Source organism: Giraffa tippelskirchi, chromosome 8, assembly GCF_054371585.1.
Source record: "Giraffa tippelskirchi isolate mGirTip1 chromosome 8, T2T-mGirTip1v1.2.pri, whole genome shotgun sequence".
Lineage (NCBI taxonomy): Eukaryota > Metazoa > Chordata > Mammalia > Artiodactyla > Giraffidae > Giraffa > Giraffa tippelskirchi.
In genome coordinates, this window is record NC_137282.1 from 6967724 (window position 1) to 6994371 (window position 26648).

Consider the following 26648-nt stretch of genomic DNA (forward strand, 5'->3'; position numbering starts at 1 on the left):
CAGAAGGAAGGCTGTTTGGCTTCTGATTCGGGAGCCGGGCAGGCCTGGATTCCAGTCCTGGCCGCCGCTGGGCCTTGGATGAGGGATAGCGGTTATCCTGAGCCTCTTATAGCAAAGCCAGGGTAACCGCACCCTCCCCACAGGGCTGCTGTGAGGACTTGGTTAATGTCTTTAAATACTTCGAGAGGGCTCAGCCTGCCACCAGCGCTGTTCACGTCGTTTGAACCTAGACATCCACTTGGGGGAAAGCTGTCTTTACTGCAGGATGTGTTTTGATAATTCCACGTTTATTTCTCCTCAGAAAAGCTCTGCCCGGAGAGTTCAGCAGCTCGAAACCAAAGCCAACGTCCTCCGAGGGGCGGGCCCCCAGTGCTGGGGGTACCGAGAAGGCAGCGGAGGAGGGGACGCCGGGCCCAGGCTGCGGGCCAGCTTCACCCCCCGCAGAGCAGAAAGCGCCCGTGAGTCTTTCACGTCTGTAAACTGTGCGGAACTTCACGAGGGGGAGACAGAAGTGTCGGGGCCCCTGAGCATCAGGATCCTAAATGGCCTTTCCGGGAAAGGTTCCTCCCGCCTTGAAGGCCCTGCGGTTATTCCCGAGGGGGGATGGGCTCACCTGTTTCCTCACAAAGCCTCCTTTGCATGAGAAAAGGTGTGAGGCCGAGAACTCTAAACAGAAAGCTTGCATTTTTTAAGACATCCTCAGGGTTATTTTTTTCCTGTTACATTTTTCTGTAATGGGTCTGCAGGGTCTTTCTCGAAGGGCCGGCTGGTGGACTGCAGATCCCCTGGTTCCGTGGCCTCTGGGACTGGCTTGTGCAGACCGTGGCCAACTCGCCTCACCAGGGCGGGCAGGGCCGGGTCTGCCGCTTCAGGCTGCGGTTTGCTGGGCCTGGAACACCGGCTCCTCCGGGATCTAGACTGTGTCCTCATGAGTACCCCACCCCCCCGCTTCACCCCAGTGATGGAGTGAAGAGTGGATGGGGCCAGACAGAGAGGGTCATGGGGGAGACCTGTTATGCAAGAACGGTTGGCAGTTGTCAGTGATTTTTCAGCAAGGGGCTGATGTGACCCCGTTTGTTGAGGACGAAGCGTCAGGGCCCGTTGGTTTCACGGCGTCTGCCTGGTTTGTGGAACGGCTGTTGGACTCCACACAGCAAGAGCTCTGTACTCGGAGCTCGAAGGAATTCTCTGAGGTGTCAGGTGGTTCACAAGAGCTCAAACGCAATTTGCTTCTGGGATTGTGGTTTGGAAGAGTAGTAAAACTATATGATGAAGTTATTTCTTCTGCCAAGAGCTTACTTACCGCAGAGCTAGCAGGGGACTTGCAGCGGCCTGGCTGCTGTGAGGGCTCCGGGCCTCTGCCGTTGTGTGTGCTCTTTACTTCTTGGAGGATGTTGAGCAGGGAGGGGTGCATGGAGGAGAAGACCCCAAGATGGATTGAGCTACTCATTCAGTGAACAAGTACTGTTACGTACCAGGACTGAGATTACACCGTAGAAGTGAAAATGGGATCACTGCTATTGTGGACTTCATAACTGAGGAAGCAAGAGAGACTTCACAAGTGTCATTTCAAGCAGTAGCAGTGGTCCAAGGACCGGGATGTGTTTCTGTGCTCTTAGCCCGGGGACGTGAGCATCACCAGAGCAGGCAGAACGGCTTTGCAGGGGACTCGGAGCTGGAGGTGACCACACAGGGTGCCTGGGGCTGGAGGTTCCAGCAGAGAGACCTCTGGGCAGAGCTGTGTGGCTGGGGTGGCTGGTGTGCAGAGGCAGTGATGGAGTGAACGGTGGGTGGGGTCAGACGGGGAGGGTCTTGGGGGTGACCTGTTGTGCAAGAACGGTTGGCAGTTGTCAATGATTTTTGAGCAAGGGGCTGACCTGAGCAGATTTGTTTGGGAGGAACTGACCATTCTTGCGTCAGAGTTGGTGGAGGATCCAGGTCTCTTAAGTTTCCAAGCACGGGTTTCCAAATTTGGACGCCTAGGGGCATGAGGGTGTCATCAGCATAAACAGGGACCAAATGCTGGAGGAGTTGCTGGTTTGTTTGTTTTCCCAACTTTTTTTTTTTTAAATGAAGGATATTTACCATATTTACCATATTGTGTTGGTTTCTGCCATATATCAACATGCACTAGCCATGAAGACTAGTCTGAGTCTGGTTTAGAAACATCAAGGATGTCTCATGCCCCTTGAGGTGGAGATGTAAGTTGATTTTATATGTGTTCTTAGTTGCTAAGTTGTGTCCAACTCTTTGTGACCCCGTGGACTATAGCCCACCAGGCTCCTCTGTCCATGGGATTCTCCAAGCAGGAATACTGAAGTGGGTTGCCATTTCTTTCTCCAGGGTATCTTCCCCACCCAGGGACTGAACCCGGATCTCCTGCATTGCAGGCGGATTCCTTACTATCTGAGCCACCAGGGAAGCTGATTTTATATAAAAGAATAAAATACGCACGTTTTGATTTAGAGTTTGCAAGGCTTTTCTCATGGAATTATTTCATTTTACGACGTGAGTATGATTTCTGTGTACACCTGCACAAACTAATGCCCAAAGAGACTAATCTGCCCCTGAATCTCTGAAAGTCCTCGTTTTCATATATCTGCTTTAACTCCCACTCCCGTCATAATTCCGATGTACTTAAAACAGATTCGTTGTCTTCTCCAGATCTGCTCCTTGGGAAAGAACTCTGGTGAGAAACCGAGACAATGAATGTTTCCAAAATGCAGTCCAGACTTGCGCTGTAAAGATTTCTGTGTTGCAGCTGTAACTTAACCATTGTTGTTCAGTCTCTAAGTTGTGTCCGACTCTTTGTGATCCCATGGACTGCATCACACCAGGCTTCCCTGTCCTTCACTGTCTCCCAGAGTTCTCTCAGATTCATGTACACTGAGTGAGTGTTGCTATTTAACCACCTCATCCTCTGTCGTCCCCTTCTCCTCCTGCCTTCAATCTTTCCCAGCATCAGGGTGTTTTCCAATGAGTTGGCTCTTCGCATCAGGTGGCCAAATTATTGGAGCTTCAGCATCAGTCCTTCCAGTGAATATTCAGGGTTGATTTCCTTTAGGATTGACTTATTTGATCTTGCAGTCTAAGGGACTCTCACGAGTCTTCTCCAGCAGCACAGTTTGAAAGCATCAGTTCTTTGGTGCTCAGCCTTTTTTGTGGTTCAGCTTTCACATCTGTACATGACTCCTGGGAAAACCATGGCTCTGACTATAGGAACCTTTGTTGGCAAAGTGATGTCTCTGCTTTTTAATACACCGTCTAGGTTTGTCATAGCTTTTCTTCTAAGGAGCAATTGTCTTTTAATTTCATGGCTGCAGTCCCTGTCTGCAGTGATTTTGGAGCCCAAGAAAGTATATAAATTTAACCATAGTATCTATCAATACAAGGATATCGTCATGTCTTTAAAATTTCATTGTCTACACAAGGCCTAAAATTTATTATGAAAAGAAAAACTATCAAACATTTTTATTGAAGTTTGTGATCATAATGTTTATCTGAATAACCATGGGAGGATTTAAAGAACAGTTGGTTTTCCAGAATCATAAAAAGCTCCAATCTTTGGCCACCTGGGTAAGAAGAGCTGACTCATTGGAAAAGACCCTCATGCTGGGAAAGACTGAGGACAGCAGGAGAAGGGGATGACAGAGGATGAGATGGCGGGATGGCATTACGAACTCAATGGACAAGAATCTGAGCAAACTCCAGGAGACAGTGGAGGACAGGGAAGCCTGGTGTGCTGCAGTCCATGAAGTGAAAAAGAGTTGGACACAACTTAGCGACTGAACAACAGGAGTGGACTGGGCCTCTGCATTTATACCAGCCAGTGCCTTTTCAGCGCTGCTGTGATTGTCTTATGAAAGTATGGAGCTGGTAGACATGGTGGTAGACATGTAGTCGGGGGCCTCTTTGGGCCTGTGTAGGACTCGGGGCAAATCCCACTGTTAATCCTTCATTATCCACTCTCTTTGAAAATGAAAGCGTTAGTCGCTCAGTCGTGTCCAGCTCTTTGCGACCCCATGGACTATAGCCCGCCAGGCTCCTCTGTCCACGGGATTCTTGGGGCAAGAATACTGGAGTGGATTGCTATTTCCTTCTCCAGAGGATCTTCCCAACCCAGGGATCCAACCCGGGTCTCCTGCATTGCAGGCGGATTCTTTACCTTCTAAGCCACCAGAGAAGCCCCATCTGCTCTCTTTACCCACTAATATTTTGAATAAGATGAAATCACCTTAGGAGGATGCCAAGAGGTGAAAACAGCACATCCTAAGGGTGTAGGCAGGAGCCCGGGATATTCTTTGGTGAAAAGACAGGTTTGCTTTTGTGCCGGTAACTGGGGCGATCATGGCCGGGGTGAGGAGTCTGACCCTTTATGTGCAGGTACCCTTGGACAGCTGCCAGGGATCCCACTCCATCCTCACAGCCCCGTCGGGGATGTGAAACCGGCTGTGTTCTCGGAGTGGAGGGGGCAGGCCCGTGGCTGTGCAGGGCCTGTGTTAGAGGCGGGGCCCCCCCTTTCTTCTGCTGGGGGCAAACCCGAGCTGCACCCCCACCATCACACCCTGGGGATTAGAGATTTGGCTTTTTTTCCTCCTAAAGCAGGAATGCTTTACATCCAGATATTGCTGGCTTTCAAATTAAACAGTAGACTTTCTTCTGTAAGTAAACAGGGAGAAAGAGAAAGGGGAGGGAGTGAGCAGGGAGTGGAGGGCGGATCCAGGCGGCATCCCCACAGCTTACAGCCCAGCCCTGCTGCGGCCTCGGCCAGACCGCGTGGTGTCTGCCCTGCACCAGGCAGCGCTGAGTCTGTGTGACCTGATTTCTCCCGAGGGCCGGCAGACAAATCTCAGAACCTCTTGGAGCCTCTGTCTTCTCCTCCATAAAAACGGGAGATTAAAAATTGTTGCTCTGCAGTCGCTAAGTTGTGACTAACTCTTTGGCGACCCCATGGACTTTAGCCCGCCAGGCTCCTCCGTCCGTGGGATTCTCCAGACAAGAATACTGGAGTGGGTTGCCATTTCTTCCTCCAGGGGATCTTCCCGACCCAGGGATCAAACTCATGTCTCCTGCATTGGCAGGCAGATTCTTTACCACTGAGCCACCAGGGAAGCCCCAGGAATTAAAAATACCTGCCTTTTTTTCAGCCCCAGAAATTAAAAGCATACCTTTCCTTCCCTGATGGCTCAGCTGGTAAAGAATCCACCTGCAGTGTGGGAGACCTGGGTTCGATCCCTGGGTTAGGAAGATCCCCTGGAGGAGGGAAAGGCTACCTGCTCCAGTATTCTGGCCTGGAGAATCCCATGGACTGTATAGTCCGTGGGGTCACAAAGAGTTAGACATGACTGAGCGACTTTGACTTTCACTGCTCACCACACCCTGAAGGCGGTGGGCCCAGCAGTACTGGCCTGCCCTCCCTTATCCAAACCCCTGGGCCAGATGCGTTTTAGATTTCAGATTTTTTCAGGCTTTATTAAGGAAATGCTGTTTATACTGTGTAATATGTCGTGTCCCCAGTAGGGTTTAGTTACGCTCTAATCAGCGGCGGTAAATACTGTAAATGGCCTCATGGTAGTCCAAGTCACGTTTTCTCCTCAGTATAAGCTGTGTACATTCAGAACTTGTTGGATTTCAGAATTGTTAATAAGGGATTGTGGCATTGGAGCAGACTTTCGTGCTGTGGTAACATAATGAGAGCAAACATGGTAAATGTGCTCAGAAGAACTGGGCTTTCATTCCCACTCTGTGTCTGCAGGATTTTGTTTTTTCTTCTCCGTAAAGTGAGAGGCTTATTCCCCTCAATATTTGAAAAATATAACTTTTTAATGAAAATGTATCCAAATCACTGGTGGCTCAGATGGTAAAGCATCTGCTTGCAAGGCGGGAGACCCGGGTTCGATCCCTGGGTTGGGAAGATCCCCTGGAGAAGGAAACGGCAACCCAGTCCAATGTTCTTGCCTGGGAAATTCCATGGACAGAGGAGCCTGGTGGGCTACAGTCCATGGGGCCGCAGAGTCGGACATGTAGTATTTATTAGCAATGATTTTTTTTTTTCTATATAAGCATGTGTTAATCATCCAAAAGCTATCTATCCATCCATCCATCTGACCTGCCTCCCTACCTATTCACCCATCTATTTATATAAACTAATATACATTGTATTGACTGGTTACTTAATAGCATCATATGGTACATTTTATAATGACTGACTAGTCTACTTCGGATATTTTGAGTGTAAATACAAACGTTTACGTTTGATTTTTATTAAATCAAGTTCACCCATAACAAATTTGCTTTTAGGAAATTACCTCATGACTACAAATTTACAAATTTGAAGATTACAAGCAAATTTAAAAATTAAGACCCTGAAAATCGTTTTTAAATGCACAAGGATGGATTAGAACAAGAGATATTTTTGAAATGCTTACCCTCTGAGGGATCCTCTGGAGCAGGAGCTGGCACCCCACTTGGGTATTCTTGCCCGGAGAATCCCATGGACAGAGGAGCCTGGCAGGCTACAATCTGTGGGATTCTCCCAGCAAGAACTGGAGTGGGTTGCCGTTTCCTTTTCCAGGGGACCTTCCTGACCCAGGAATCGAACCCGGGTCTCCTACATTGCAAGCAGATCCTTTACCAGCTGAGCCACCAGGGAAGCAAGAAAAAAATCTGGGGGATTTGAGAAGAGTTGTTTGATCTCTGCTTCAGGATTTAGAAAACTTGGGGTCCAGTATCTCTATCACTCAAGATAATCTTTAAAAACCGGTCTTTAAGAATATATTTATGTCAACTTAAAATTTTCATTTTAATAAATGGATGGCCAAAAGTAAGCCTGGCTGATTAAGTACCAGATTCCTTGAAACCGTAGAGCTGACACAATAGAAGACTGCTGGTCTGGGAATGGAGGTTCCCACCCTTTGAAGCAGCTCGGTCACTCCAAAGGAGTCAGTTCCCGCCATAAAATAGGAATTAAATAAGCAATATTGTCTCTTTACAAAGGAAGCTGAAAAAAATGTATGCAGATGCTTTCCTAGTCTTATCTCATGGAAGCAGCAAGAATTGTCCCCTGAAGTCCTTCAGTTATAAGATGCTGCTCTCACCACGAGCGCAGACGTGGTCCTTGTCATTTTTCAGAGGAGAGGGTGGAGGCAGGTGGAGGCTGTGTGGCTTGCGCAGTTGACGAGGAGGCAGCAAAGATGCCTAGATCAGAGCTGACTACGTGGCGTGTATTCTGAAAGCTGTTGCCTTCTGCAGAATACCTGCTCCCCTTGTTCTTGGCAGTGGTGTAGCACTTGGGAGACTCAGAACTGATGGTCTGCTTAACATTTAGTGAGAGTGTTGTGGTTCTCGGTGGAGGACAGTAAGCACTCCAGCATTGCTCGGAGTCTGTTGCTGAGCGGGAGGTGATGATAAATATCAGAACTTAGCTGTCACCCAGCCAGGTTCTGAGACAGGCAGGTTGGGAAGCAGAGGCTGTTCTCAGGCAGAGACAAGTCTGATGGGGACTTAATGGCAGCCCGAGAAAATGGCAGGAGCTGTACCGTGTGAACAGGCACCCTCCCCGGGGGAGTTTAGGTAGAACCAGGAGCACCCCTCTGCTGAGCAGAGACCCTTAGGGACCCTGCATGTTGACAGCCTCCCATCTCCCCAAGGCAGTCAGTGCGTAACCCCTTCCTGCAGGAGAATATGGGAGGGAGCAGGACAGGTCTGAGTGTGGTCAGGAGAGGGGTGGCTGGGATGCTAATTCAAAGATAAGCCCTGTGTGTGTCTGCCTCAGGTGATTTGTAGGCTGGGGACTGACTCTCCATCCATAGACTGACTGTCCTTGCCCCAAAGAGGACCTCGAATAAAACTATCTGCTCACTTTTAGATTTTATTTCCAGAGAATTACTTGTTTTTACAGAAATGGCCTTCAAAGTGGACCATATTGCAAAACAGGAGATTAAAAAAAAATTAAAACACAAACATCTGGAATTCAAAGCATTCCAAAAAAAAAATAGAAAAAGACCTCGAAGCTAGCATTTAAAAATCCTTGAGCAAGACTCTTCCCTGTCATATGTTGTATCTTCTTTAACCACATGGAGCTGGAGATGAGACCGCTTGCCTTTCCACTCCTACCGTGCACACACACACACACACATGCACACACACACACACCTCCCACACTGCCCAAGGCTCTGGTACCTGCTTTTACATCTGTCATTTCACTAAAGCAACCGATGAAAAAAACATGCCACTAAAATGTGTGCTTGGATTGTAAGGTTGGCCTTGAAACGGTGTGGTGTCCAGTTGTGTTCTGAGGTGTTCTGACTCGTAGGTGATGTTCCCTTCCGTAGAGAGCAGTGAAGCAGTACCTGTAAGATGATGTTCAGACGTGACGAAAAGCTTCCTCTCAGGTCTCCCTTCTTCCTTACCTCCCTCGTCCCTCCCAGAGCAAAGTTGTTAAGCTTGCTGTCTGCTCTGTCGCCAGTAATTCTCTGAGGCTGGATTTCGGTTGCTTGTCTTCGTAAAGGAGAGATTCAGAAACAAGATGTTGAATGGAAAAGAAAATGCTTGGTTTTAACTTTTGGACTCTTATCCATCTCGAGGCGCTGCTGTCTGGCAACCAAAGTTTGGGGTTCTCTGTGGCACAGGCTTTCTATTGAAAGTGAAAAGTAGGACTTTCCTGGCTCAGTGGTAAAGAATCCCCCTGCCAAGCAGGAGACATGGGTTCAATCCCTGATCTGGGAGGATACCACATGCAGAGGAGCAACTAAGCCCGTGCACCACAACTACTGAGCCGGTGCCCTAGCACCCGGGGGCCACAGCTGCTGAATCCCGAGGGCCTACATTCTGAAGTGAGAAGCCTCCACGGTAAGAAGCCCACATACTGCAACTGGAGAGTAGCCCCCACTCGCTGCAACTAGAGAAAAGCTTGTGCAGCCACGAAGACCCAGCACAGCCAAAAATAAATAAATACAATGATAAAAGAAGGATGAAAAGTGTATTAGCGTAGCTCCCTCGGTGGCTTAACCTTGGAAGGTAGTGTGCAGGTGGAGAGCCCGCCTCCACCGAGGGGTCGATTCCCTGTACCGGGGCTCGGTGGAGCCCTTGTGGGGCAGCTGGCTCTTGTCTGCAGACAGACGTGTTCCCAGTCTCCCAGAGGGATTAATAATGACGAAACCACTGCAAACAGGAGGGGAAATGTACTCCTGAAATGCAAGTGGAATTTTGAGGGTTGAGTTGGATGTGAACAAAAAAGAGAGATAAAATCCCAAACCACTAACCATTTCCCTTGATGTCTGTTCCCTCCTAGTATACATGAAGGAAGCATTTCAATATTATTTTTTTGTGAGCAAGTATTGAGTATTCCAAGTAAAAACAGTTGAGGAATTAACTGGGACCATTTTATTAATTCGAGAGTGGAGTCATAATCAGAGTTACACAGTTTCCCAAGCTGATTTTGTGTAACTGTAATAGAATTTCATGGTAGTTTGTAGAATAAAATTTTGTCTAAGCTAGACTCACAGAATCCTAAGCCCTTGAAAGTAAAAGGTGAAAATGTTAGTTGCCAAGTCGTGTTCAACTCTTTATGACCCCATGGACTGTAGCCTGCCAAACTCCTTGTCCATGGGATTTCCCAGGCAAGGATACTGGAGTGGGTAGCCATTCACTTCTCCAGGGGAATCTTCCTGACCCAAGGATCAAACCTGGGTCTCCTGCATTGGAGGCGAATTCTTTACCATCTGAGCCACCAGAGAAGCCCCAAAAGCCATTTATGCTGTTGGAGTTTTAAAAGAAGTATGTTATATAAAGAACTTAATACAAAGTGAATTACAAAAGAGAAGAACAGTTCTGGTGTTGAGAGTTGTACATTATGAAATCGGTGACACAGTTTCATGTTGGGCTGTGCCAGGGATGCTGGCATTGATTCATTTATCAACCTCACTGGGAGAGTGTATGTTGGGGAGAAAAATACAGACCTCGGGTCAGGGGACCTCTCTGGGGCTCAGTTTCCTGGTCTGAAAAGTGGAAGTAGCTGCAAGTCACTGGGTTGGCCGTAACAATCAGATGAAATAACGTACAGAGAGGTGTTTTGTAAAGTGTAGGCAAACGTCTATACTTTGTCTATTGTCTAGTATTGTCATTATTTTTGTCTCTTGTCTATTATTATTTTTTAAATACTTTTGCTCACTTATTTTTGGCCGCGCAGGGTCTTGATTGCTGGTCGAGCTTTTCTCTGCTTGCTGTGCTTGGGCTCCGCAGTCATGGCTCCCAGGCTCTGGAGCACAAGCTCAGTCATTATGGCTCGTGGACTCAGCTGCTGTGGGGCATGTGGGATCTTCCTGGACCAGGGATCAAACCTGTGTCTCCTGCGTTGGCAGGCAGATTCTTTACCACTGAGCCACCAGGAAAGCCCCAATTTTCTATTATTATTTATTGGTGGGTTCCTTTTTTATGTCAAGACTTCCCAAATCAACCATGTTTTGAAGGCTCTGACTACTCTCTTAACAATTCTTTGTTACTATCTTTATGTATATTATGTTTATATTATATATAATAAATACATAAATATTCATGGCACTATATTTACATGTCCTTAGACTTTATATTTAGCAATGACTTTGTTTCTCTTGCTGTCTTCCTTTTGGCCTTCGTGGGTCATATATCGGGTATCTCCCTGGTGAGAATGTAAGAGGGGGCCTCTGAGACGCTTGCATATCTGAAGCTCATTGCCCTAACAACCCTGACTAGCTCTGATGACTGTGTTTCTGAGGATGTTACTTTCCAGTCCTGCTGTCTGCACATTGCTTGGAGGAGTCGTGGGTAAGGTGCGATGTTGGTGGGCAGACCATGCAGCATGACCGTTCCATGCTCAGCTCTGCTCAAAATAAATTCAGACACTAATGACAATGGGCTCCCCAAGTGGCGCTAGTGGTTAAGAATCCACCTGCCAATGCAGGAGACGTAAGAGACTCGGGTTCAGTCCCTGGGTCGGGAAGATCCGCTGGAGGAAGGCATGACAACCCACTCCAGTATTCTTGCCTGGAGAATCCCCACGGACAAAGCCCGGCAAGCCACAGTCCGTAGGGTCACACAGAGTCGGGCATGACTGAAGCGACTTAGCGCGCCAAGACAATGCATTATTTAAAGAGGTGCCATAACATTACACATCAAAACCACTGCATTTTGAAATCAGGCTATCCAGAAGTCTCCATGTATAGATTGCGCTAGAAGCAATGTTAGAGAAATGGGGAAAAGATTCTCCAGGGCCTCGGTTGTCCTAATTCATGTTCCAGTGAGATTGCTCCACAAGGACCACGCCGTATTTTCAGCAGTAAAATTGATTGTCCTTTTTTCCTCTTGTTAGTCTAGTTGGCGTTTTGAATGTACCTCCACTTTCTCTATATCATTATCCTTTGTCACTTTATCAAAGTGCAGTTTTATTGTTCTGCCTTTTTCACTATTTTAGAAAGAAAAAAAAGAAGTTAAACCCTAGTGCGCTGAAAAGCTTTCTGTTAAGAGTCATCACTAGGAAATTCTCTTTTTACTTAAAATGGCTGGGCATAGAAATAAGAATCTGATTATTCCAGTGACCTGGTTAGCAAAGTGGGGAGACAAACCATCGATTTTTTTGGAGGATTTGAATTCAGTCTCTCTTATTGGTATTAAAACTAGACTGGGACTTCCCTGGTGGTCCAGTGGTTAAGAATCTGCCTGCCAAGGCAGGGGACCAGAGGTTCGAACCCTGGTCTGGGAAGATTCCACGTGCTGTCTGTCCATGGGATTCTCCAGGCAAGAGAACTGGAGTGCGTTGCCATGTCCTTCTCCAGGGAATCTTCCTGACCCAGGGATCGAACCCAGGTCTCCTGCACTGCAGGTAGATTGTTTACCAACTGAGTTATGAGGGAAGCCCAAGAGAAGTCACTGCAACGAGAAGCCCACACACCACAAGTTGAGAACGGCCCCTGCTCTCTGCAACCAAAGAAAGCTGGCAGTCGGCAGCAAAGACCCAGCACAGCCCCAAACAAGTAAAATTAAAAAGAAACTAGACGGGATATCTTTTCATGATTTCAGATAGTGCTCGTGAATTTATGGTGTGTTCACTCAGTCACCAGGGATTTATTGAGGCGCTACTAAGAGCCCGGTCACTGTTCTCTTTGCTGAGGCTCCAGACATCAGTGAGCTAATGAAGCCAACGTGGCTTTGGCCCTCACAGAGGTTATTATTGCGACCATCAGTCTGTGAAGGAACACCGTGGATTTAAGAGGCGTACGGATAGGAGGAGCGAATACTTAACCCAGCGGTTTGTTTTCAAATGTAAACTCTTGATTTTAACTCCCGGATTCATCATTTCCTTCTTCACTATAAAAAAGCAAGTGTTGAAAATGTTCTGTCTTTTAGAGCTTTTTGGTTTATTGGGAATTAAAGTCTCTTGACGTTTGTTTGATTGCATAATCGTACTTTTAAACAGAGTAGATATTTGGCTAGAAGCCAGAATGAACCACTTTTCAAACCAGTTTAAAAAGGGAATATAATTAGAATAATCTTCGTGTGACATACAGTCTCTGGAGGAGATACAGTTTGTAACCGTGTAATAGTGATGTTGCTGGCAAAGTCTTTTGTTAACACATTGCTTCTGTAGATTTGAATGGCCATACTTCCGATTTTAACGTATTTGTATGTATTTATAAACTCCTTTGGTCAGTGTGGAGGGGCTCTACTCCCAGATCTTGGTCCACACTGATTGGAGAGGACCATTCTGACTTGGTGTCTGCAAAAAGTCAGCTATCTCCTGAGGTCATTGGCTTCCAAGCTTTTTCCTTATTTTCCGGAACTTTTGCATAAATACTGCGTGACAGTTTTTGGTTTTAAATAAAGCAAATAAGAAGCAGACATGATTGCTTTCACTCTGCCCATAGACTTTCAGCAGCTGCAGAAGTCTCTGTGATGCCGAAGATGGGAGGGCACTGTCCAGGTGCATGTTTGCCAGAGCAGATGGGTGTTCTCTGGGATGCCCTGCGGAAGAAGCAGGCCGTAGACATGAGAGAACGTGGGTGTCAGTCCCTTCTTTCCTACCTGTGATCAGGTGGCCTTACCTTTATAGGAAAGGGATAACACTTGCTTTGACATCCTTATGGTGTTCAGGAGGTCAAAGGATGTATGGATTTGAAAGTTCTTTGTAAGCAAAATCTATGCTGGGAGGTAGGTGGTTTCCCAGCCTTTCTTGTGTTACAAATTGGAATGTGTGTGTGCGTGCATGTTAAGTTTCTTCAGTCGTGTCTGACTCTCTGTGACCCCAGGGACTGCAGCCCTCCAGGCTCCTCTGTCCATGGGATCCTCCAGGCAAGAATACTGGAGTGGGTTGCCATGCCCTCCAGCGGGGGATCTTCCCGACCCAGGGATCGAACCCGGGTCTCTTACATCTCCTGCATTGGCAGGCAGGTTCTTTATCACTAGCAGCAGCTGGGAAGCCCCACAGATTGGATAACAACAGTCTGTTCCCTGGAGCACAGCATCAGATGGAAGCTTCGAGAAGCCTTGTTCCTCTGCAGGACGCCTCTTCATCCTCAGGTTGGGGGTGCTCAGAGCGCCGTCCTCAGCTTGCCTCCCTCTGCTCCCGGCGCCGTGAATCATTGCTTTTGAGCCCTGCATCTGGCTGTTTTTCAGTAAAGGAGATCTCCTGCCTCACACTCCCGCCAGTCTATTCCGTTGTACGTGATGTGTTTCATGGATCTGTAAGCACGGACGTGTATCTGAATGAGCGTGCTCTACGCAAGACTGGTAACTTCTTTACATTATTTTAACACTTTGGAATAAGAGCGAATCTTGGCCCACCTTTAAAATGAGAATTTTTATAAACGTGGTTCTTAGCACGTGTGAACAGTTTTAGAGTTGACAGTATGTCCTAGACACATGGAAGGATTTAGACAGAAGTACCGATCGCTGAGGTGGTTGTTAAATTAATCAGTTATTTATGCTAAATCTTGTCTACTCAAGAACCAACTTGTGAGCTCTGAGGTACAAAAAACAAAACCTAACCCTTCAGACAAGGAAAGGACTGTCAGTTCCGAGTGGCACCAGTAGGTGGCACTGACAATCACCAGCCGTCCAGCACCAAGTCCTGGAAACCAGTTCCTGCTTCTACGCTTAGATTTATTTTAAGAATACTGATAATGCCGTAATATCTGACAAGTGCAGAAGCTGTGAGCATGTTGCTAGTGAGAAGGGGAACACGATGATGACAGACGAAATTCAGATGGTGAATTTTTAAAAAGCAAGTGGTGAGAAAACTGTTGTGTGTGTACGTGAGGCGGGTAGCGCAGTTGAAGGAACACTTCTAAGAGACAAAGAATAACTCCTGCAGTGTTTTGAAGATGCTGCGTCTGAGCAGACGACAGTCATTGGCAGGTGCTGGGGGGAAATGCTTGACAATGTAGAGCACACCCTGTACCGCATGACTTGGAAGAGCAGCATCAGACGCGTGTTGAGTGAAGTGAAGTGAAAGTCGCTCAGTCGTGTCCCACTCTTTGCGACCCCATGGACTGTAGCCTGCCAGGCTCCTCTGTCCATGGGGATTCTCCAGGCAAGAATCCTGGAGTGGGTGGCCGTGCCCTCCTCCAGGGGATCTTCCCAACCCAGAAATTGAACCGGGGTTTCCTGCACTGTAGGCAGATTCTTTACCTGCTGAGCCACCCGGGAAATAGCCTGATGCTTATTCAGGAAACAACTGCAGGCTTGTTGAGGAGCTGATCACGGTGGAGGTGCTACTGGTGAAACCCTGGTCCAAAGCTCTGTGCTTGACAAGGGCCCGAGTCCCTCCGAAAGCCATGAGTGGAGGGTCGGGGCTGCAGGACTGTCCATAGCAGCTGTGGAGGTATCAAGGGAGCCCAGTTAGCTGCCTCCTCTTTTTCAGCATAGAAGAAACTGATCCTTTTTGCAAAATGATGCCCCACAGATCTTATACCACTGAGGGAAGGGGAATGAACTTGTTTTTAAGGTTCACAGTCCTTTTAGTGGAAATGCATTCAAAGACCACAAGCCTGAGCCCTTCAAAGCCATCTCAGGCTTCTGAACAGGCCGACGTCCCCAAAGCCTGCTGGGAGCCTTCTCATCTGTTCATCAGGAGAGGGACTGGTTATCGTCCTGTTGTGCTTTAGGTGCAGGGAGCTGCATCCTTTTTAATATTATATCCTTATTAATATAATATCAAAATAAGAGAAAAAGAGAAGGTGGCAGGTAGCGATTGTGAAACCTATAGGATTCATTCATTTGCCAAGTAACAGGCCTAAGGGGCTTCCCAGGTGGCGATAGTGGTAAAGAACCCACTGCTAACGCAGCAAACATAAGAGACGCAGGTTCGATCCCTGGGTTGGGAAGATTCCCCTGGAGAAGGAAATGGCAATCCACTCTAGTACTCTTGCCTGGAGAATCCCATGGACAGAGGAGCCTGGTGGGCTACAGTCCGTAGGGCTGCAAAGAGTCGGGCACGACTGAAGCGACTTAGCACACACTCATGCACATAGAGATGGCCAGTGCCAGTTATCACCCGTGTTATTCTGGAGATAATTATTCACGTGGGCACTGAACGGCTCTGGCAGCTGGGAAGTGCAGTGTCGCAGGTAGCCACGTGCCAGCTGTGGTGGGAAAGGGGCGGGATTGAGGTGGCCCTGTGGGTTTGTTTTATGACGTAGAAGTGACCCTAAGTCCACCCAAGCTCCGCGCTGAATCTTAGCGCCAATACTGACCTCCGGCTGAAACGTTTGCAGGCAATTTCTGACCTACGCCAGGACCCAGGATGGAGTCCTCAGGCACAAGGCTCGGAAGTGGTGGTCCCATGGGTTGAGGGTGACTGTCTCAGCCACACCGGTCACGTGGCTGCAGGCTGGCCATGGCCCGGACTCCACGCTCAGACCAGGGAGCAGGTGACGGGAACGGTGTGACTGACCTGGTCTTAGGAGGCGCCTGGGGTGCTATGCCAACTCAGCCGTAGAGCCCAGGGGGTGGCTTGGGGATCCCCGCAGTGGAAATGGGAACCTCATGGGCAGGAGCCGGCTCCTGGGAAACCCGCGTGGAGTGGCAGAAGCCCAGATTCTGAGCTGGGGCGTGGGGGCAGCGGGGACCCTGGGAGGCTGTGTGCGCCAGGGAGAAGGGGCAGGGCCCCCCAGGCACCAAGTTCTCCAGCTGTGTCCCCAGCCCTAGATGGGGAGAGAGGCGAACATGGTTCAGTGGTCACAACTAACGTGTTTCTCTGGTCTGACCTAAAACACGGAGTGAGGCCAATCAGGGACTGAGAGAGAAAGAATTGAGATTAAGGAGTAGTGTTGATGTCTTATTACAGTAATCCCAGGGGTCCTGGGGGCCAGCCAGGAGCAAGACACAAGCAAACCACCAGCCCTCAGCTTCTGAGCAGTAACTCACTGCTGACCCTACCGAGTGCAGGCGCCGGGGCTTCACGTACCCACCTGACCTCAGTCAGAATGGAGTCAGAAGCTCACCTGTTGCTGGGAAATGCGTGGGTCCAGCGGTGGGGGCGGGGCCCGTGTTTGGGAACATTGACACAAGGGAAGCATTAACAGATGATCTTCTGAAATTGCGTTGCAGCTCTAAATGGCATAAAAATGTGTTTCGTTTGATTTTTAGTTGTCCTCCAGCTCCTCAAGAAATATTCACCAAATGTTGGCAGATTCTATCAGTCGTATAAAGGAATTCGGATTTCACCAGGTAAAAGACTCACCTTCCATCTCAGGGGCTAAGTGCAGAGCCAGTTCTGCTGACGTTTCACAAATTGGTTTATTAGCGTCACGCAGAAATGAAATTAAGCAGCAGGATGTGAACTCTTGAGAAGCGCGTGAACACAACTGTTCATATTTACCTGTTGATCCGGAGTGGGAAAGTCTTGAGTATCTCGGAAACAGCAGGTGCCAGGACATATCGGCTGAACCCCTCCCTGAAGACCTGATACAGTCAGAGCGGGCGGTGGCCAGCCCTGGGGAGACTGATTTCAGAGATAAAGGAGGCATGAAACTTGGCCGAGTCGTGAATTCAGATCAGGTTCCCCAGCGTCCACCCTCTCTCGAGCCTGTCCCTTTGCGCCGAGTGACCTCTTGTGTCATTGTGTCCACAGAACTCACGGGACCTCCAGGCTCTCAGCTGTCTGGGTCTGTGTGGATGGGGGTCTCCTGGCCCCCTCATCCTGCTGTCTTGGTCCCATAGATGCTCTCAGGATAACTGAGGCAGAGACTGGGAACCTTGCAGGGCTTGACCCACGGAAGATCTGAAAAAGTGGAGTAAGAGATGAGGCTGTGAAAAGAAGGATCTACAGGCCCCGGTGGCGTGGCGGGGACGGAGGCTGCGGTGAGGACGGCCTGGGCCCGGTTCCCATGGACCGTGTGACCCAGGCCCCTTCTCCTCCGCGGGGCTGAACGTGACCCATGAGCATGCACGTCGTAGACTTGAGTCACGGGGACCTTTGGAGCTATGGGCATGGTGGGCAGCTGCTGCTGTAATAGGTGCCTCTTTCCAAAAATGGCAGCCATAGTCGCTAAAGGAACTTTCCAGGGACACTGCCCTGACTAGGATGTCATTTTACACAAGGGCGGGCGGGGAAGAAAGGTCAGAAGGTCTGTCCTGTTCGTTCAGACCCCTGTGTTGAGGTCCCCCTGAGTGCCGGCCTCTGCTACACAAAACAGCTCGAGTCCTGCCCTCGGAAAGCTGCTGTTTCTGACGAGGAGACAGATGATAAGCCGACGTGTGAAGTCAGGTCCTAGGAGCTCTGGAGGAAAATAACTGCGGGATAAGGGAGCCAAGGACAGGCCAGAGAAGCCCGCTCTGCGACGTGGGTATTGGAGCAGAGGCCTGGAGACTGAGGCTGGGGCCATGCGGCTGGCTGGGGAAGCACGTTCCAGGCAGAGGGAACCACATGTAGGAGGGCACAGAGGCAAGAGCTGTCAGACACGGTGGAGGAAAGACAGAGGAATGGGTGGATGAGATGGAGTGAGGGGCCGGGGAGGGAGCCGGTGGGACTGTCTGCATCAGTCTGGGATGAGTGGCTTTGTGTTGGGGACCCTTGACAGCCCCTCTGTCCGTCTCCAGCTCTGTGCCATGGCCCCTGGACATCTGGACTGGTGTCCCACTGCCCCCCCACTTCCCTTCATCCTGGACCTGTGGGCTTCGGCACACAGACAGGTTCCCTGTCTTCAGTGGACAGACAGACATTTCTGCTTCTAAAGAGGAAATGAGGGTTTTCTAAATAGAGAAAGTAAAGATCAACTTGTAAAGCCTTTCCTAAAAGTAAACTTTCTGGAGGCATCCTTACAGAGACGCAGGACGGGTTGTCGAGTGTTCTAGCTGGGTTGAGTAAACACAGCGGCCAAGGCCAGGTCTCACCTGCTGTCACTGTGAAACTCACTAATTCTGTCTTCTTCCTCCCTGTGCCCCGACACAGTGATGCTGCGGGTGAAAAAGGAATGCGGCTTCCTAAACACAGCACTCTCAGACACCCCAGCAACCCAGCACCGCCTGAGTTATTATTTACTTAATATATTTCCTGAGGGAGACCCACTTTGCAAACTTCTTGTTTTTCGTAAGCAACAACATGCGTGATACCATAGTTTAGTATTGTAGTTACATTTTTTTTTCCAGTTAGTTAAAATTATTTTTAAAAATGCAGGTGGCAGACAAACAAAGCTCCACTATGACGTTTTCCCTGTTTGAGCTTAGAAATTGCGACCGGCACTTGAGATTTATTTCAGGCTTGCCAACAGCTTCCTTCAGGCAATGGCAAATTTTAATAGTCATTCCAAACACCAAAAGCAGTTCTTTGGTTTTTGTAATATTGACTAAAGAAAGGGGCTTAGCTCTAGGCAGGAAAAGAGTGTAAGAAGAAAAAAGCGAAAACAGTCAAACCACAAAAGTTTCGAGACATCTGAGGTGAAGTGCAATTTCTGAATTATCACCATCTTCTGTGTTAACTGTGATTTAATGGTGATTGAAACCAGTTTCACAGCGTGTATTTTACTTGTGGTGAAATCATTTAACCACAAGAAAGTCTATTTTTCTACAGGAAAACACAAAAGAAAAAAGCCATCATTTTTGTGCAGAGCAAAGCACAGCCAGTAGTCCCTGACTCTCAGCCTCTTTCATGACTCGGCTGACAGGCTTTTTCTCGCTGCGTACACCGAGTTGTAAATTCAGTTTTCTCATGAGCACTCCGAAGGCTGTCCTCAAATAAATGAAGGGATTTTTAAGTGATTTGGCGTGCTAGATTTCTCTCTGGTTAAAAACAAATTCCCTTGAATGTACTTAATGCTTCAGAACTGTAAACGTCAAAATGGTTGATAGCAAACTTAATATTATGTAAGTTACTAAGTCACTTCAGTCGTGTCCGACTCTCTGCGACCCCATGGACCATGGCCTGCGAGGCTCCTCAGTCCATGGGATTCTCCAGGCAAGAGCACTGGAGTGGGTTGCCAGTTCCTTCTCCAGTGATAAAGTATGGAGTGAAGTGAGTGGAGTGAAGTTGCTCAGTCGTGTCCGACTCTTTGCGACCCCATGGGCTGTAGCCTACGAGGCTCCTCTGTCCATGGGATTTTCCAGGCAAGAGCACTGGAGTGGGTTGCCATTGCCTTCTCCATAATATTATGTAAATTTTACCACAATTTTTAAAATGTTATAGTGTTAGTTTTATGTAACGGGTATTTTACCACAGTAAGTAATATTGTAGGTCCACTATGCTTCAATAAAAAAATTTCCATTCCAAGTAAGACTCATGTTTCTTATTTTATATTTTTCCTTCTCAAAAAGGATGCTTTTAAAAGATATTTTTGTATGTTTTATTTTTTTTTAATTTTCTTTATTGAAGTACAGTTGATATATAGTATTGTGTTAGTTTCAGGTGTACAGCACAGTGATTCAGCTAATTTTTTCTGATTATATTCCATTATATGTTGTTGTAAGATATTGAGTATAATTCCCTGTGCTTTGCAGTAAGTCCTTGTTGTTTATCTGTTGTATATAGCAGTTTGATCCTAACTTATACCTCCCTCCTTCCTTCTCCCCTTATATGTTTGTGAGCCTGTTTCTGTTTTGTATATAGATTTATTTGTATTATTTTTTAGATTCCACATATACATGATATCCTACAGTAGCTGTCTTGTTCTGTTGTACTTACTTCACTAAGTAAGTGAAGTAAGTGAATAATCTCTAGGTCCACCCACGTTGCTGCAAGTGTTTCTTTCTTCTTTATGGCTGAGTAATATTCAATGGTGAATAAATATCATATCTTCTTAAGCCAGTTATCTGTTGATGGGGACTTGGGTTGTTTCTGTGTCTTGGCTATTGTAAATGGTGCTGCAGTGAACTTGGGAACGCCTGTATCTTTTTGAATGAGCGTTTTCTCCAGATATACATCCAGGAGTGGGATCACTGGAACGTGGGGTAGCTCCATTTTCCATGTTTTAAGGAACCTCCATACTGTTTTCCACTGTGGCCGCACCAATCTGCATTCCCACCAGCAGTGTAGGAGGGCTCCCTCTACGGCCTTTATCTGTAGACTTTTAATGACGGCCATTCTGACTGGTGTAAGGTGGTAGCACCTTGTTGCTGATTTGCACTTCTCAAACAGTTAGCAGTGTTTGGCATCCTTCCACGTGCCTATTGGCCATCTGTCTGTCTTCTTTAGGAAAATGTCCATTTAGACTTTCTGCTCCTTTTGTGATTGGGTTGTTTGTTTTGTCAATATTGAGTATATGAGCTATCTGTGTGTTTTGAATATTAACCTCTTTTTGATTGCATCTTTTGCAAATATTTTCTCCCAGTCCATAGGTTGTCTTTTCACTTTGTTGATGGTTTCCATTACTGCTCGGAAGCTTATAGGTCCCATTTGTTTATTTTTGTTTTTATTTCTTATGCCTTGGGAGACTGAGTTAAGAAAATATTGCTATGATTTATGTCAGAGAATGTTTTGCCTATGTTCTCTTTTAGGAGTTTTATGAGATTGTGTCTTATATTTGGGCTTCCCAGGTGGCACTAGTGGTAAAAAAACAACAACAACAAACTCACCTGCTGATGCAGGAGATGTAACAGATGCAGGTTCGATCTCTGCGTTGGGAAGATTCCCTGGAGGAGGGCATGACAACCCACTCCAATGTTCTTGCCTGGAGAATCCCATGGACAGAGGAGTCTGGTGGGCTACAGTCAATGGGGGTCACAAAGTCAAGACACGACTGAAGCGACTTAGCACACACACGTATCTTACATTTAGGTCTTTAAACCGTTTGAGTTTATTTTTGTGTGTTGTTTGAGGAAGTTTTGTAACTTCATTGATTTACATTAGCTGTGCAGCTTTCCCAGCACCACTTGTTGAAGAGACTGTCTCTGCCCCATTGGACAGTCTTGCCTCCTTTGTCACAGGCTGACTGTAAGTGTGGGGGTTTATTTTTGGGCTCTGTACTCTGCTCCACTGATCTACATGTCTGTTTCTGTGCTATCGTCATGCTGTTTTTGATTACTGTAGCTCTGTAGTATAGTCTGCAGTCTGGGAGGTATTTTGCCTCCACCTTTGTTATCTTTCCTCAGGATTGCTTTGGCAATTCTGGGTCTTTTGCAGTTCCATATAAACTTTAGGATTATCTGTTCTAGTTTTGTGCAAAATGTCATAGGTCTTTTGATAGGGATCACATTAAATCTGTAGATTGCTTTGCGTAGTATGGCCATTTTAACAATATTTACCCTTCCAATCCAAGAACATGGGATATTTTTCCCATGATGATTCCTTTGAATCATTTTCAATTTCCTTTATCAGTGTTATTATAGTTCTCAGTGTAAAGGTCTTATTTCTAGGAGGTTTTTTTGTTGTTTGTTTTGTCTTGTTTGATGTGATTTTAAAATCACATTTAAATTTCTTTGTTAAAGAAATGCAACAGGTTTCTGAATATTAATGTTGTATCCTGCTACCTTGCTGAGTTCATTTATTAGTTCTAATATTTTTTGTGTGGAGACTTTGCTGCTAAGTCACTTCAGTCGTGTCTGACTCTGTGCGACCCCATAAACGGCAGCCTACCAGGCTCCCCCATCCCCGGGATTCTCCAGGCAATAACACTAGAGTGGGTTTCCATTTCCTTCTCCATGTGGAGACTTTAGGGTTCTCTATATAGAGTATCCTGTCATCTGCAAATAGTGGCAGTTTACCTCTTCCCTTCCAATTTCTTCTTTGTCTTCTACTTCTTTTTCCTGTCTGATTGCTATCGTTACGACTTCCAATACTGTGTTGAATACAAGTGGCAAGAGTGGGCATCTGTGCCGTGTTCCTTGGGAAGTTTCCAGCTTTTCCCCATTGATGGTGATGACTGGCTGTGGGTTGGTTGTAAATGGCCTTCATTATGCTGAGATATGTTCCCTCTACACACGTATTGATGAGAGTTTGGCTCTTTCTCATTCTTTATCTGCATCTGTGGAGATAACCTTGTGGTTTTTGTCTTTTCTTTTGTTGATGTAGTGTACCTCATTGATTGATTTGGGGTATGTAGAATCATTCTTGTGACCGTGGAATGAATCCAACTTGATCGTGGTATAGGATCCTTTTTATGTGTTGTTGGATTCAGTTTACAAATATTTTGTTGAGGAGTTTCACATCGATATTATGCAGAGATATTGGCCTGTAAATTTCTTTTTTTGTAGTGTCTTTGCCTGGTTTGGCGTCAGAGTGACGTTGGCTTCCTAGAATGACTTTGGGAGTGTTCCCTCCTCTTCAGTCTTTCAGAAGAGTTTGGGAAGAATTGGTATGAATTCTTCACTGTGTGTGTGGTAGAGTTCCCCAGTGAAGCCATTTGGTCCTGGACTTTTGTTTGCAAGAAGTTGTTTTCTTTTAATTAGAGATTCTATTTCACTTCTAGTAACTGGTCTATTCAAATTAACTGTTTGTCCCTGACTCAGCTTTAGTGGACCTTATTCTTCCAGAAATGTGTCCACTTCCTCTGGGTTGTCCACCTTGTTGGCATTTAATTGTTCATAGTGTTCTCTTATGAGTTTTTTATATTCCTGTGGTATCAGTTGTTATCCTCTCATTTCTAATTTTGTTTACTTGAGTTCTCTCTCTCTCTCTGTTCTTCGTGAGCCTGGCAAGAGGTTTGTTAAATTTGTTTATCTTTTTTAAAAAAAACCAGTTGTTGGTTTTATTGATCTATTGTTTTTGAATTCTACTTATCTCCTCTCTGATCTTTATCATTTCCTTATTTTTGTTGACTTTGGATTTGTTTGTCCTTTTTCTAATTCTTTGAGGTGGTAAGTTAGGCTGCTTGAGATTTTGTTTCTTGTTTCTTGAGGAAGGCCTGTATTTCTATGAACTTCCCTCTTAGAACTGCTTTTCCTGCATTCCATAGATAATGTAAGCTTGCGTTTTCATTTTTGGGCTTTCTATTCTCTTCCATCCATCTATATGCTCATTTTTGTGCCCACACTGTACCTAGCACCTGCCTCATTGCAGGAAACTGCTTGAGTTCCTCACGAGTGTTGGTTTTTGTTTTTTTAACAGAAGAAAGAATCAGTGAAGAAAACACAAGAAGAAGAAATAAAACAAATAGATGAAGAGAGAACCAAGCAGATTTACAAAAACTGGAAAGAAGATTCGGAGTGGCAGGCTTCTTGTAAGTACCCAGAGGCCTCTGTAACAGTGACACTAAACCAGCTTGTTCACTTAAAAATATGACAATCTGGGAAACACTTAGAACGGCTGTTAAGAGATATTTTTAACACTAAATTATTACTCAAAGGCTAAGGGCCACCTTTTGAATTGCAGAAAGTTTCTCAGCTCATCTTTGTACCATCAACATTATGATGTATCTAAATGATGGAATGGTATTTAGCTATGAGAAATGTTTTGGAGGAGTGTTTAATGTTCTTGGAATATATTTATATCTTTTTAACTTGGAGAAGAAAAATGATTATAAAAATAGTATGAAAAGCATCCCTATTTTAAAATGTCTAAGTATATGAGGGAAAAGACCTGGAAGGTTAACATATTAACATTAGTTTTCTTGGAGAGGCGGGATTCAAAGTTACTTGTTGGACTTCTTGCTTTTCTGTATTTTTGTCAGCTTTCAACAGTGAGCACATCTAAACTTTGTAATCAGAAGACACGGGGATAACAGGCAGGGTTGTCCGCATCCTTGCCACACCTGTGGCTGAACCCTGCTTCATTCTGAGTTAGCACTGCCCAGTGCTGGTCCTCCTGGGGAGAGGCCAGTGCCAATGAAGGCAGAGCAGAGGGTGAGCGAGGCTGATGCTGGGAGGATTCGGGTGTGAAGCAGGATTAGGGCTTCCATCTGACTCGGACTAGGAAGCCCTAACTGCCCGGTCATCCCTTGAGGCAGTGGAAGGAGCCAGGGATGGGCATGTTTGCAGAATGTTGGAAATTCTGGTACAATGAACACCATTAAAATGACAGTTTTTGTGAAATGAAAATATTTACCAGATCCGATCACTTCTATGCCATGAAATCTTAGTGTAATGGAACATTTTAGGCATTTCTTTGAAGTCAGACATAACAGATTCTGAGCAATAATGCCTGAAATGCAGATATACTCATAAGGCTTATTCTTACATCCTGCATTCAAGTCCTTGATGCTTGGTTGCTGGAATAAAAACCACCAAACCAACAGCCCTCTGTGTTACAAAGCAATTGTAAAAGGCTGCCTTGGGATGATTTCATGCACCCACAGAGGCTGTGACTGGCTGTGTAAGAATCGTTTCCTTCTTCGGTCTGGGAGGCCGAATCACTCGTGGTTCAGCCACGCGGACTCTGAGCGTGGCCTCGCTGCCCAGCCACTCCGTCCTCGGCCACGAGCCACTGAGGAGCCCCTGACGGTCTGTGGGGTGGGGAGGGGGGCTCTGGGCTCGAGGATGAGACTGCGGCTTCACCTCCTATTATCCTGAGACCCCGCTGACCGGACCCTCACTCGGGCTGAGGCTCCTCTCCGCCTTGGCCGCTGCAGGAAGTTCTCAGGCACGGGGCTCCCCTTCCCTCCCCCGTCCCTGGGGCTCCCCTTCCCTCCCCACCCCCGTCTCCCTCTCAGCAGGCTCCTGGGCCTGACCCCTGGGGGCCGTGCCCTGACCCCAGAGCCTCTCTGCTCCCCGTCTGCGGCGCTGACTCTGACGGGGCCTGTCTCGAACCCCATTGTCTGTCCTAGTGCGAAAATCCAAAGCAGCTGACGAGAAGCGGCGCTCCCTGGCCAAGCAGGCCCGGGAGGACTACAAGCGGCTGTCTCAGCAGGGGAAGAGCAGCAAGGGGCCGCAGAGCCCCCAGGGTGGCCCCCAGAAACTCAGGAGGCCCCCTCTCCCACCCAAGCCTCAGTTCCTGAGCCCAGCAGGACAGCCACACACACCTCTCAGGTGAGGAGCCGGGCGGGCGGCTTTAAGCGTAAGTAGTTTAAGGTAAGTTGTGTGGCCGCTTCAGGGACAAAGGCTGCTGGTGCCTTTCAGTCCGGCCCCATCTCCAAGCCTACGATGCTGAGACACCTGGGCAGACCTTCATCCCTCCTCGCCTGTAAAATCCCCACGGTGGGTACCACCAACAGGCCCAGTAACTTTGCAAAGATACCTAGAGAGGTTAGTGACTTCGCATGCCCCCAGCCCGGCCCCTCCCTGATGACAGCCAGTTAGGGGAGGGGGACCATTGAGGGGTCGTCACAGTGGGAACCCGGGGGTGCTGGCCTTCATGTCACCAGCAGAACTCCATTTTCCACAGGTCAGGATGAAAGATTTAGTGACAGTTCTCATTCTGGGGTGGCTTCCCTGGTGGCACAGTGGTAAGGAATCGGCCTGCCAGTGCAGGAGATGCAAGAGACGCAGGTTTGATCCCTGGGTCAGAAAGATCCCTTGGAGTAGGAAATGGCCACCCACTCCGGTATTCTTGTCTGGAACATTCCATGGACAGAGGGGCCTGGAGGGCTACACTCCATTGGGTCGCAAAGAGTCGGACGTGATTGAACACATGTACTCATTCTGGGATATACAGCTAAGCGCACAGGTTGAGAATTCGGAAATGTTTCTTTTTTAAATGAAGACTTTATTTGATGATGACGATTACCTTAGCTTTGGGGGTATTAGGCAGAACAATTTGTTTTGGAAGCCCCTTAACGAAATATACAGTGGTACCACAGCAGAAACTCCCATATCTTATATATATATTTTTTTAATTTATTTATTTTAATTGGAGGCTAATTACTTTACAATAGTGTGGTGGTTTTGCCATACATTCACATGACCTTACGTTAACTGATTATAAAATTATTTTCTCCCAGTTATTGCTATTATATGATTTGGTATGTAGAAAGATGATATTTAAAATAACTGAGAGAAATCACATATTGATTTAGTGAAATAGAACTGTCTAAAGCCTTGTCCTCTCTGACATAAAAACTAAAAACCCTTCTCTGTTAGGAGTATGGGAAAATAAAGAACAAAGCTTTCCTTTTGTATGAGGTCAGTAGTTATCTTCAGGATTTTTTCCTACCGGGAATTATGACCTCAGAGGAAGCAGGGGGTGGGAGTCTCCTCTCCTCTGATTATTTCTTTACTCCGTTGAAAGGTTCCACCTGGGGACTTGCGGGCCAGCACGAAATGACTGTGTTCTACAGACTGGCTGTTTGGGGAATGAGTTTTTCCCTATGGAT

At 46.9% G+C, this 26648-nt stretch overlaps 1 protein-coding gene across 4 annotated transcripts in view; it reads left to right on the forward strand.

Annotated features, from left to right (window-relative positions):
- SH2D4A (SH2 domain containing 4A) overlaps nt 1-26648 on the forward strand; it is a 58613-nt gene that overhangs the window by 17086 nt on the left and 14879 nt on the right. For 3 of the 4 annotated variants that reach the window (XM_081524349.1, XM_081524348.1, XM_081524350.1), the window contains 3 exons: nt 302-458; nt 23510-23621; nt 25164-25365. In XM_081524349.1, coding sequence (XP_081380475.1) covers nt 302-458; nt 23510-23621; nt 25164-25365 — 471 coding nt within the window. Of the gene's footprint in view, nt 1-301; nt 459-16620; nt 16702-23509; nt 23622-25163; nt 25366-26648 lie in introns of all 4 variants that reach the window. The other variant, XM_081524347.1, reaches the window with a different exon arrangement.